Source organism: Athene noctua, chromosome 3 (genome assembly GCF_965140245.1).
Source record: "Athene noctua chromosome 3, bAthNoc1.hap1.1, whole genome shotgun sequence".
Classification (NCBI taxonomy): Eukaryota; Metazoa; Chordata; class Aves; order Strigiformes; family Strigidae; genus Athene; species Athene noctua.
In genome coordinates this window covers 37,220,582-37,233,558 of record NC_134039.1, presented here as the reverse complement: position 1 = coordinate 37,233,558, position 12,977 = coordinate 37,220,582, and the positions used below count along the sequence as shown (strand labels likewise).

Here is a 12,977-nt window from a genome sequence, read left to right as displayed (position 1 = left end):
AGGAAGACTAACAAGAAGGCTTGAGTTGTGTGCTGTAACACGTGAATCTTGGGAGAGTAAAAACCCATCATCAGCTTTGGAGCTCAATTTCAAACAGATTTTGAAATTATATGCTAAGAGAACACCCCACTTGTAACTAATGCAACAGATGGTGGAATTACTGTCAACCAAAAGATGCTTTTTCACATTATACAGTACCAACCAAAAGCGACAGCAGCCTTTGATCTGACCCCATTTCGACTCAGTAGCGAGAAAAGCCCATGGTGCGATAGTGCAGGCACACCGACACACTTTGAAAGCTCATCATATTGTCAAGGAAATACTACTACATTAGTATTGTAGTACATTGTGACACCCATCAGCTGTACAGTAAGTGATACTGCACTCTTGTTAACAGAATTGTGCAATTTTAGCCAAACTTTGGAAAAAAGTGATTATCTCATTGCACATTTGTATGCTTTAATTAACTACAAAAGTAAGGAGATTTTAGTCTGCAGTTTAGGAATATTTATTTGCTTCAGGGACAGTGTAAATATGCATACAAAATAGATCTGGACTCACAAATGTGTGACTTGTATAACATGCAGCAAAATATTAAGTAATGTCTGATTATACTGACTGTAATAAGGCTTCAAGAAATAAATACACAGATGCATGGATGGAAGGCAATTAGGATTTTAAACAGCACAGTGAAAGTTTCTCTTATCTCTTATCATAGCAGACATAGAAGCATTTGAATCATGATACACTTTATTCACTGTAAGAAAGGGCACTTTGCTCCCTTTAATGGTGTAATGGGAGTAATTAACCTTGCACTGCATTTGTATGCTAAGCTTGAAACATTTTCAAGCTAGGTAATCAGGCTACATTAGCACAAACCAACTACAACAGCCAGTGAAGTCAGTCTGCATTTTTCAGAGTTAATATTTGACAACACTGTAAATCCAAAAACACTGTACTATCAGATTGAAGAAGAGTAACAACTTATTCCGCTGGTTAAGTGTGGCATACAGCACATAAAAAATGGACAGGATTTACAAGTGGTAGATTTATACACCAACACCAAACAAAAAACATGTTTGATATTTCACAGAGGAAGAGGTTTCCAGTATACATTATAGCTTAGCAAAAACAAGGCAAAAAGGGAGTACAAATGTTGATAAAATGTTAAGTCTCATTTTTCAAAACTCTCATAAAACATTCATTACAAGGAGTCTTAATCTTACATCTCATGGCTTTTAACTTTAATAATTCATCTCTAGAATTACAGGAAAGATTACTTGTGACCATTTAGATAGAAAGTCTAATTAACAGTTACATATAAACATGGCCTAGCCTTCCTTTTTTATTTAAATAACAATCAATTCTTAGAAGATGACACTTCTAAGTATTTATTTAGTACAGCTGCTATTTAGGTAGGGCATCAAAAGTTACTGCCAACAGCTTCATGGATCAGAGAAACAGCACCCAAGGCTTAAGACTCCAGTCTCATGTATGGTGTACAGTACCTCAGAGGAGCCTTCATTGTTCACGTCCACGGCATTTCCTGGTGTGGCAGATGAATCCGAATCCGAGCTCTGAGATCCACCTCTACCTGGAGTCTGAAATAGAGGGGGGAGACAAAAGTTAGTGTCTACAGAGTGTATTTTAAAAAGCATGGCACATATGCTATACATAGGCCTCTCTTCTACTTGCTGGAATACAGAAGTATTTTACCTCTGCAAGAGTAATGAAGCAATAAGCAATTATTTAATTTTCACTACAACACTTCAACAAAAGCTTCTATCCCAGATTCTCCACGCATCAAAGGACAAGCAGACACCAGAACCAAAGGCCAGGATTTTAAACCACTTCCTCGCCTGAACACTCAAAGACAGAATTAGGCTAAATTCTGCCCATATATCACTCACTCTGATGTTAAATTAGATATCTACATCCAACAGGAAAACACTAGAAATTACAGTCTAAACAATTTCAGAAGTAGTAAACTAGTATCATACGACTTTCTTGATAACTCGTCAACAATCCGAACAAGCCTTTAAATATATGAAAGACAGAAGAGTGAGGACCCTGCTAATAAAATAAGCCCACAAGCAGGAACATTGCCTTCATTTGGAAAAAATAAAAATCAAGCCTGTGGTAAAGAGAAAATATGTTAATCAGTACGACAACCTATAAAAATAAACTCATATGAATATGTTGAAGATCAGAACAACAGTATTGACTTGAAACTATAGATTTAGAGAAAAGAGACAAATAAATTTGAAATACTACATGATTCAAAATCTGGATAGATGGATCACAGCTTATAATAATTATTTAACTGTAACTTTGATTTAACTTCCCTTACTCATCTCCAGAATGCCACTGCTTGACCAACAGCAGAAGAGTTAGCATTCTCAAAGCAAACATCAATAAAGAAATTATCTTAATACTGATATGCAATCCTAGTTTCAACAAAAAATTAAAGTTCATTACCCAATTCCATGATGACAACTGCAAATGGGAAGAAATAATGCTACTGCTGTAATTTAGCCCATCTGGAAATACTTGTTATGTTATAAAGGATTTTCTAACATAACATAGGGGGATTAAAGATACAGAATTTTATATATATGAGAGTCTCTACAGAGACACACACAGAAAGAGATAAATAGTTTTAGTTTCTAGATCCTGGTGTCTCTAAAATCTTATTTGTTTTAGAATTTTCTTGCTCAAATATATATCTTCTTTTTTTCCAAAGAAATCAGCTATATAACCTTTTATAAGATAACTACAACATGCATGCTTTTCCATACCTTGAAAATTAAGTACTTTTTCCTGCTCTGTTTTGTAAAGAATGTTCTATTTCCAACTTTCATAAAGATAATCGCCTTTTATTACCGATCAAATAAAAAAATATGTAAGAAAAAGTTCAAGCTACTGATTAAGGACTTAATTCTCAGTGAGATACAGTTCAGTTTTAGAAAGGCTCCAAAGACTGGCCAAAGGGAAGTGAGGAGGAGTGAAGCATCAAGCTGTTGGGGCTGGCGACAGTAAGTGAAGGAAAGGATCATCTCTCCTCATTCCAGACTTCTCTGAGGTCATCAGTTAAATGATCACATACACTGGTTTTCCTACTCCCTTACCTTTTTTATTTTAGACATTTTACATTTCTAAAGAAAGTAAGAACACAATATAGCTTCCTTCTAATACAGCATACAAAAGCGATAAGCAAAGTGATGCAAGCTCCCCAAGTTAATAGTAGGAGAGGCAAAAAAGGGTGTAAGCAAAGAATACGATGCACATACAAAGCACATCAAAGTGAAGGCATTAGTACTTCTCCTTCAGGTCACTGATACAGACAGTAAACAAGGCACATGACAGCATGGACCATGGGTGCACACTCATCAAGTTTTCATATGACATCAAACTGGGAGAACCAGTTGATACACTCACAAGGGCAGGGCTGCCATTCAGACAGACCTAGATGAGCTGGAGGAATAGGCCAGTGGGAACCTCATGCAATTCAACAGGGACAAACGCAGGGTCCTGTGCCTAGGAAGGAACACCCCTAGCAGCATCACAGGCTTCTCTACTGAAAAGGACCTGGGGCTTGTGTCAGACAGCAAGCAAACAGGAGCCAGCAGCGTGTCCTGGCAGCAGAAGGGGCCACCAGCACCCTGGGGTGCATTAACAGGAACCCAGCCAACCAACCAAAGGAAATGATAATCCCCCACTGGCCAGCACCCCTCAGACCACATCAAGATACTGCATCCAATTTTGTCTCTCCCAGTCCAGGGAGGACATTGATAATCCAGAGTGAGTTTGACAAAAGGCTACCAAGACAGCTTGAGGCTGGAGCACCTGCCCTGTTGGGAGAGGCTGAGTGAACAGGACTGGCCCAGCCTGGAGCAGGGACACCTCCGGGGAGACGTAACAGCAGCCCTACCACCACCTATGAGGAGGTCATCAGAAAGAAGAAACCAGGCTGCTCCCAGCAGCGCACAGTGAGAGAACAAGACACAGAAACTGAAACAAGGTTCCCACTGGACATAAGGAAAAGCTTATCCAGCATGAGGCCAGGCCTGAGCAGCCTGCTCCTGACGTCCAAGCTGGTCCTGTTTGCAGCAGGAGCTCAGACTAGAGAGCTCCTGAGCATCTTTCCCACCCAAATTGTTCTGTCATCTCTGAAACGCTGCCCTACAGAAACACGTCTTGCAGGAGAGCTGCAAAACACAAGTTTAGTAATTCCGTTAATGAAGACATGGATTGTGTGCATTGACAGTTGGAGGAATAATATCTAAAACTGGCAAGGTGCAGCCAAGTTTTTCAGCGAGACAGGTAAGTTAGAAGATTGCATCTAATGTTATAAACAGTTTTCTTCGGTTTATATAGTTCAGAAGTTCCTTTCCATGCAATCCATAAACCACAGTCAAGCAACTCAGAGGTAAGGCTCACTTGTGAATCCATTCTGTGTGAGAACAAAGAATCCAAAGATTATGTATATACACTTATGTCTACATAAGGGAAGATGAAGAAGTCAGATGACACAGCTTTTTTCCATAAAGAAGCTGAATTTTCATAACATAAGAATCAACTTCTTATTGAGAGGAATTTTTTAAAAGGCTTTAGAAATCTGAACATGATAAAAAGGCTTTCATATATCAGTTAGCTATGGTGGCTGTTCTGTTCTAGAAAGCCTGAGAACTTGGACCCTTATCTGTTCCAGCATTACATCCACAAGTAGAAATGGGATGTTTTGAAATGGAGAAAGTGTCATCATTAATAGATATGCACTTCTTTACTAATACTTTACAAGAAACAGAAGTCTTCTGTTCCACTGTTCGGCTCCAAAACCTGAAGTATATGCCTTCATGTAGCCTTGCACAGAAAGACACGAGAGCAGAGGGAGAACCTGGACAAAACTTTATAGCCTGCGTAATGGCAATAAGACCCGGTCCAACCGCCTCTCCCAACAGGCAGCACACACCTCCACTTTTGCAATACCCGACCATATGTTTCCAGCATACCCAATGAAACATTTTGTGCCAAACCCAAGAATCTTCTGTGACAATTAACACAGTATTTTCTTCACCTTATATTGGAACTTCTTATACAATGCTACTGTGCACTGTTAATCACCCGTCACATTTCACCCCAGAGTTGACTGCATTTTGCAATCAGATTCCCATATTAAATTCTGCTAGTTCTAGCACTACAAACTGGAGATTATTAAAACCACCAGAATGAAAGGTCTTATATTGAAAGTACAGTGTTATTACTACATGGTTGATTAAACTATTTGCTTTATGACACACTTCAGAAATGCTATAATTACAATAAAAGGCACCACATGGCATGTGTTATTACACACAGCATACAAGACAGGAATTACTAAACTGTACCTGGTAAAATCCTTTTAACCTTTTAAAAAATAGCATGCTCTCTTCAGAAGAGAAGCATAATTCCATGATATATTTAGGAAGCTTAGTACAAATAGGTGGTATTTTCTGGTGAGTGGCATGCACAGGGAAGAAGGGTGGGAAGGAAAGAGGTCATTAAGTAACTCTCAAGATCTGGGAAAAACCTTGTAGCATCCATTTGCAAAGTAATACACACTAGCAAGACAAATTTAATACAAGTTTGGAAGGATGCTATGGAAACCAAGACCATAAATGCAATTAACTTGTCTTTCAAAGCTGTACTATAATTCAAACATCCTTCACCAGCCCAATAAAGAACAAGGGATTGGGAATATTTTTTTAATTGCTCATTACATTATCAAATAGGTTTGCACCTATGTTTAAGAGAGGCTCCCAGACACTGTTGTATCATATTCCATTGAAAAAAAATCGTAACACACGGAAAAACTCTTTGTTTTCAGCTGGACTATACAGGGGAGCGAAAGAATGACTTACGAATACCACAGGAAAAGTAAATTTTCACACAGGCTTCTGTATATGTGTTTTTACAAAATTAACATTTGACCCTTAAAGGCATACCTGGAGTTGAAAGACTGATGGAAAATTACTCTCTCACCCAACGTATTTCTTCCCTAGCTGTCAGAGTTATATCTGTTTACTTTGCAAAAAAGCATGTTTCTACTACTAGCACTAGAGTTGTAGAATATGCTAAACTTCATAATGTTGTTCTCTACTTTCTTAAAACTGCAAGCTAATATAAAGAAACATCATTAACAACAAAAAGGACAACAAGGATTGCAGCTTGTTTTCTGAAAAGGAATAGAGAATTATACAGTGAATTAATCTTAATGCATTAAGATGATGGAGTATAAACATGGATCGCTACTATGTCATTTTTGCATAGTCATTTATCTGTATATAGCTACACTTCATTCAGTTATGATACTCTTTTTCAGCAGTTTTAAATTCAGAATAAATTAAACCTTTGAAAAAATGTTAAGCCTTGAGAAAGTGTGACCAAATATGTATTTATCCAGTTTTCCCAGCAGAGATTTAAATACTTCAGAAGGGTCCTATTGTCCAAACATATTGAGTTCCTGAAGGAACAGACAAGACACAAGAATGAGGCCAAAGTCCTTGTTATCAAACAACTCTCAATGCTAGAAACAGAGTATAGGGCAATAGAGAAGAGTAATACTGTTTACTTCTAAAGAAGTGTGATGATATTTTATGATTCCGTAAAACAAAATACTCCTGACTTCACAGGGCATAAAACCTTTCTTTCCAACTGCACCATCGGTTCCACGCAAGCAGACCCTGTGCCCAGGAAGAGGCACACGTGCTCCTTTCGACCCCACAGGGAGGGCTTGAGTACAGCTGCAGTTCTGCATGAATCCAAGTAAATACACTATCTAGGAAGCCCTGCAATCATAAATATAAAAAAGAATTATAGGTAAGGTATAAGATGCAATGCATCCCAGACATGTAAATATCTCTACTCCCGAGCCTGGAGTAAAAGAAAAAGTGACAGTACTACCTGAGCTACAGAAATGCCTGCAAAGTCCTGTTCTCCACCTAGATTCCAAGAACTGAAGTACTGTTAGTAACAGAGCAATAGGATCTTACAACCCAAATACAGTACAACCGCTAACAGCTGTAGACAGCCAGTTAAACACAAAGAATGAAGGCAAAAACTAATGTAAACAGTAGTCACAGTGGCCCAACAGACAAAACGTGAGCAATGGGAAGAAGGCTCAGAAGAAGGTCAAAGCAATCAGTTTTTCACCAGCTGAATATAAATGCTTCCTCCTTACAAAAAGGGGGGGGGCGGTGGTGTTGCAGTGTTGATTTTTTTTCCCCTAAGTTTTGGTATCTTCCAAATGTAAGAAGTGAGCTCTGCTTTCACAGACTAGAGGCAACAGCCACTGTCCCACTAGCAGATGAACTACGGGGAGCGGACACAATGACCACAAAGGGCCTTCAGAGTTGAACATAATAAAGAAAAGACAGCTCTCTAAAGAATACGCTGACAAAAATCAAAATATCTGGGCAGGAAGGTTGTGTCTTGGATATTTCACACAGATGTCTTTTAGTAAAGACTACCTTTTTCTAGATCCAGAACAATGCATGAAACTGAGAAGTGGCAAGAAGGAATGAAAGGAGGGTTTACAATACAAACATACAGAACAGATGGATCCCTGAGATGTCATAGTGAAAACATACCAAAAATTTAGAAACAGCTTTCAGGGAAAGGACCTAAAATGACGACCTAGTTGAAGACAGCATGGAGATACTAAATTTAAAAACTAAATTATTAATGTTCAGTAGTAAAAAGTATATAATACTTTCTACTTTGAAAATATGTCATTCAGAGTCACCATGAAGATGTTTTTAAAAACAGAAATCACAACTGTAGAAAAAATAACAAGGTGATCAGGGAACAGAAGAAGAAGAAACATCTGATGTTTTAAGACTTCAGGAACCAGAATTTCTAATCAGTGACTAAAACTATAAACAGTATCTTTGTAGTATTTGTCTTCCTCCTTTGCAGCTTGATGGCCATCTGAATTACAAAAAACAGGAACGTAATAAAGAATACCTTTCTTTTTTTAAAAACACCCCCATACTTTCATAACTCAAGTTATACCACCACTAATGACTAGCCATCCGGCTAGGAAGGATGGCATCACCTATAAACAAATAATAAACCCAATACATATTCAAAAAAAGAGATTTCTGTAACTGGAAGGTAGAGTTTTTTGCCAGCTACATTAGTGATGCACAAGGGTCAAGAGAAGGTTCCTTGGCCTTCAAATTACTGCCTCAGAGATGTGAAAGATTTTAATACTTCTGTTTATGAACTAAGCTAAGGCTCACTTTTAATGCCAAAGTACATCAGAAGTCTTTTTCACACTTTGCCAACCACAGATTGTAAATCAAAAAGGTTTGTATGAGGTTGTACATGCAATCACTACCTTTTAAAGGTCTAAAGCCCCTTTTAATAAGAGGCAGATTTTTAAAAGCATAGTTATTTGCACCAATTAAAAGATTAACACCTTTAAAAATCTTGGCATTTCTCTTTTTTGGGCAGGAAGAAGTCTGTTTCACCTTCGTTGACAATTAACTCTGCTGTAACCCTGTATTTTTCGGGAACCTCTGCGTAATAGTTTGTTTAAACTTTTCTGAGGAGATGGCTGTTTCTAACATAAAAACTTTTGCACTGACTTTAGATTTTTATAGGAAGTGTTTAACTTAACTTGTACTTAGGAGCAAATTTCCTTTGGCACCGTATCAAGCTTTTTCCTCTATTACAGAGGCTCTCCTTGATGGCCTGCTATTTCTCATAACCAATAAACACCCAGTTAAATGCTGCCAATACTAAATTAGGTCCATACGAGGGCTTCCCATCAAATTTCAGGAAGGAAGTTCTTCCCTGTAAACACAAAGCTCCGAATAGACGAAGAGCGATCTTCACCTGCCCAGGGTCTATGACCGATAAACAACCTGAGGCACGCTTTACACTAAAGTAAGTTGGCAGTATGCATACCGATGTCCTTTCTTGCCTTCTGTTAACTCTCATCCTTGCAGCAACGCTTCCTCGCGTGGCAGATAAGGAAAGCACGCCGGCATTTCCAATAAAACACCCTTTCACAGAGGTGTCACGCAGACAGCAGGCGTCGAAAGAAACACCAGATCAAAGCGCCGAGGGCGGCTGGTTCCTCTCTACCCGTGAGCGCCCTCCGCACGCCACACGGCTCTCCCGCCGGGCGGGATCTGGAGCGCTGCCTTCCCACCGCCGGCGTGACTCAACCCTTTTCGGTGCATCCTCCAGCCGAGCGCCAGCGACCGAGGACCGAGCGCCCCAGCCCTACGCCAGGCTGACACCTGTCCTGAGCCGGCACCTCCCCGGCGGCTTCGACCCGAGTCGCAAGAGGACGGCACGGCGGCTCGCACCGCCGCGGAGATCGGCGGGGATTTTGGAAGGCGAGAAAGGTTTCATAAAGGACTGTCACAACTTGGCTTTGCAAAGCAGGCAGAGCTGCCGGAAAAGCCAGTTCTAAAATAAGGGGGACGGCTGGCCGGTGGCTGCCGGGCACCCGGGCTTTCGCCGTCAGGACCCTCTTGTTGCCCCGCTAGCCCCCAAGGAAATACCCCCAGGTCCCCGCGGCGGCTCTCCCCAGGCCGGGCTTCCCTTGAGCCTGCCCGAGGCGCGGGCGGCCCGCAGCCGCGGCGACAGGCGAAGGCGGCGGGCGGAGACACCGCCGCTCTGCGGGAAGGAGCCACGCCTGGGCAGGGCCGCCCCTCGCCCCACCGACAGGCCCCTCGCCCGGCGGCAGGGGCCCGCCCTCCGCCGGCACTCCCGCCTAGCCCGGGGACGACGCCGCCGCCGCCGCCACCACCAGCCAGGACGCGGCGCGGGGCCGCGGGCCCGGCCCGGCCCGGCCCGTCGGGGCTCGCACCGTCCCCCGCGGCGGGAGAGGGGGCGGCGGCGGACAAGCCCGACGGCCTCCAGGGGCCTGCCGCGGCCGTGCGGCGCAGGACGGGCCGGGCCGGTGGCTCCGGCCCCACCGCGGGGAGCCCGGCCCCGAGCCCGGCCGGCACCAGGAAGCGGCACCGCCACGCCACGGCAGGGCTCGCCGCCCTCGCCGCCGGGGCGGGTCTCGCTGCCTTACCCGCTGCAGAATCCGCCTGAACATGGTGGCGGAGCCCGGATGCCGCCGGGCGGCCGCGGCCAAGCCGAGGGGGAAGCCGCGGGGCCCCGCACAGCGCCGCCCCCGCCCCGCAGGAGCCCGACGCGGCCCGCTCGCCCCGTGACAGCCGCCGCGGCCGGGGAGGCGGGGCAGCAGCCGCGCCGGGGCGGCACCGCGCCGCCCCGCCCCGGGGAGGGACGGGCCCCGCCGCGGGGAGCGAAACGGGGCAGAGGGGCCGGCAGAGCACACGGGGCGGGCGGGGGCTGCCCTTCGCGACGGGGCGGCTGTGGCGGCTGTGGCGGCGCGGGGCCTGCGCCCCCATCTCCTCTGCGGGGGTTGGGCCGGGCCGGGCTCCGTCCTACCGCGCCGGGCCCAGCACTGCAGCTCTCTGCCGGGCGCCCGGGGAATGTCGCGGCTGCTGAGGGCAGGGGCGGGGAGGAGGGAGGGCTGCCGTGTCTCCCCGCCGGCCCTCGGCCTCTGCCCGCCCGGCCCGCAGTGCCCGCCCGGCCCGGTGGAGGGGAGGAGGCCCCGCGGGCTTCCAGCCCCGCGGCAGCACGGCCGTTCTCCCGCCCTCCGGGGCTGCCCCGGGCGCCCGGCAACTGCAGGGCCCCATCGCTACTGACATTTCTCAGGAATCGGGTCCCGGCCGGGGGAAGGAAACAAGCTGCAACATGAACTCGCAGCTGAGGGCTCGCTGTATAGGCAAGGCGCAAACGCAGCTCCGTGTTTATTTTGTACTCGCGCGGTATTGAAAGTAGTGAGGAATGCACGTTAAAGGAGTATTGTTGAAGCATACTTGCTTGGATAATACACTGGGAATTTAATTCTGAAAGAGCAGTTGCTTCCTTGGAGCCCTGAACTGAGAAGGTGACCTTGCAGCATGACCTGTGAGGTGTTTTCTAAATATCAGAGAAGAACGTTTTGCTTGCATAAACACCAACATTCGAAAAAAAGTACAGCCCAAAAACACCACTTCAACTGAGAAACAATCTGTATCTGCAGGTGCTGAGGAAAAAACCTATGTGAGACGTGCCAGGAGAGTTGCTGGAATACCAGTAGTCTCTAGAATACATAATTCAACACACTACAGTTCCTTTTACTCTAAAGCTGCAACTTTTACATATTGGATGCAAGACAAAGGCTCATGAGTAAATAATAAACCTGTTCAGTGACTAACTGTGTCAAGTAGAATAAATATCATAGCAGAGCACCAGTTGTACTGCAAAGATCGAAAGCATTTTTCCACTCAAAGGCTGACATTTCTAAGCACTTTAAAATCCTCAGACTTAGTGTGAGTTATGAGCACATGACCAGAAGGATTCTACTGCAGCAGCTTAAGGCTTGAAGCACAGCAGCGTTATGTGATTGAAATCAGTTTCCTTCAGCTACAGGCTCCAGTGTGTTTCGTGCTCATGTAATTTAGTCCACAACTGGGGCAGGTTAAGAGCGCACATGCAGCTGGTAATAGCTTCAGCTGATGAGCAGTGACATCCTGATCACATCCATTACATCACTTTATTAGACTGGATATTAGGAAGCATTTCTTTCCAGAACGGGTTGTTGGGCATTGGAATGGGCTGCCCAGGGCAGTGGTGGAGTCCCCATCCCTGGAGGTGTTTAAGAGTCAGGTTGACAGCGCTGAGGGATCTGGTGTAGTTGGGAATGGTCAGTGTTAGGTTAACAGTTGGACTAAATGATCTTCAAGGTCTTTTCCAACCTTGATGATTCTGTGATTTTCATTTATGTGTCCATAGTACGAAAGGGCTTTGAAATTTGGCAGTTAGGTTTGTTTCTGAATTTTGTACATGGGATTAATGGAAATAGGATTGGTTTTGTACAGCTGTACAGTTCTTTAAATATCTAGGCAAGCTGTAGACATTAAATCTAATCAAAATGACTGCAAATTTTACTATCTCACTCTCTTTTACAAGTAACAGCATAGACAATGAACTGCTGGAGTGCTCAATTTGCCCTATCTAGGCAACTTAAACAGCCCATCTGTGCAACACATTTTTTACTCTCCTAGTTTAGCAATTACTGAGTGCTCAGAGGAAGATGACAGAGATTTGAGGACACTAGTTAAAAGTCTTGCTAAGTACCAGAGAATCCACATAAAAATTCACCCTTGGGGCAGAGATCTAGGGAAAAAAATAAGCTTAAATCAGTCCCATTTCCAGTGGAAGTTCTTGGTTTTAATTATGGTGTGTATGGTAATGCCTATGAATTTATGTCATGTGCTGCCCTAATATTGAACTCTCAGGCTGTTAGAATATAGGTTATGTGTTCAGGCATGAGTTGTAAATTTTCATTTCATCCAACCTCATAAAATCTCTGAGGGGTTTGGCAACAGGAGGGTTAAAAGGTGCCTTTCTATGGAGCCCACTGGTGGCAGAAAGTCTCAAACCACAATCACAGCAAACACTTTCCCACATCCAGCTGGAAGCGGGTATTTCATCCTCTAAACAGAAGCTGAAGGCTTTAAGTCTGAACTACATCAACCTCTTGCACACCTGCAGAGGCCAGCATGCCTTTATTTCAGTAGAGAACTGAAATCAATCTTTTGACTATACAAACAGTATTCAGGATGGCCCAGCACACACCAGCACTTAGACCTTCCAACATAAAACTGCCTTTTTTTTTTTTTTTTTCTATTTTTTATATGGCTATGCATATAGCCAAATAAAAGCAATGATTTCTGGACCATTTCTCACAGGAATCAGTACTCATGAAATCTTCTGCTGTGATGGAAGGCAAGAAGGAACCACCATCACTTGGTACAAAATACCAGGGAAATAATATGTGGTGTGTCCACAGCACATATGCTTGGTTAGACTTGTGGCCTATAACTTTGCAAAGATTCTGGGCTACTGTCCTACATGTT

At 43.9% G+C, this 12,977-nt stretch overlaps 1 protein-coding gene across 2 annotated transcripts in view; it reads right to left on the bottom strand.

Moving 5' to 3' along the window:
• The window catches only part of EEA1 (early endosome antigen 1), an 80,604-nt gene extending 70,385 nt beyond the window's left edge, over positions 1-10,219 (bottom strand). For both annotated transcript variants that reach the window (XM_074902751.1, XM_074902752.1), the window contains exons 1-2: positions 10,079-10,219; positions 1,509-1,601 (exon numbers count right to left, since the gene is read on the bottom strand). In XM_074902751.1, coding sequence (XP_074758852.1) covers positions 1,509-1,601; positions 10,079-10,102 — 117 coding nt within the window. In that variant the 5' untranslated portion in view covers positions 10,103-10,219. The remainder of the gene's footprint in view (positions 1-1,508; positions 1,602-10,078) is intronic.
• Between the last annotated feature and the right edge of the window lie 2,758 nt (positions 10,220-12,977).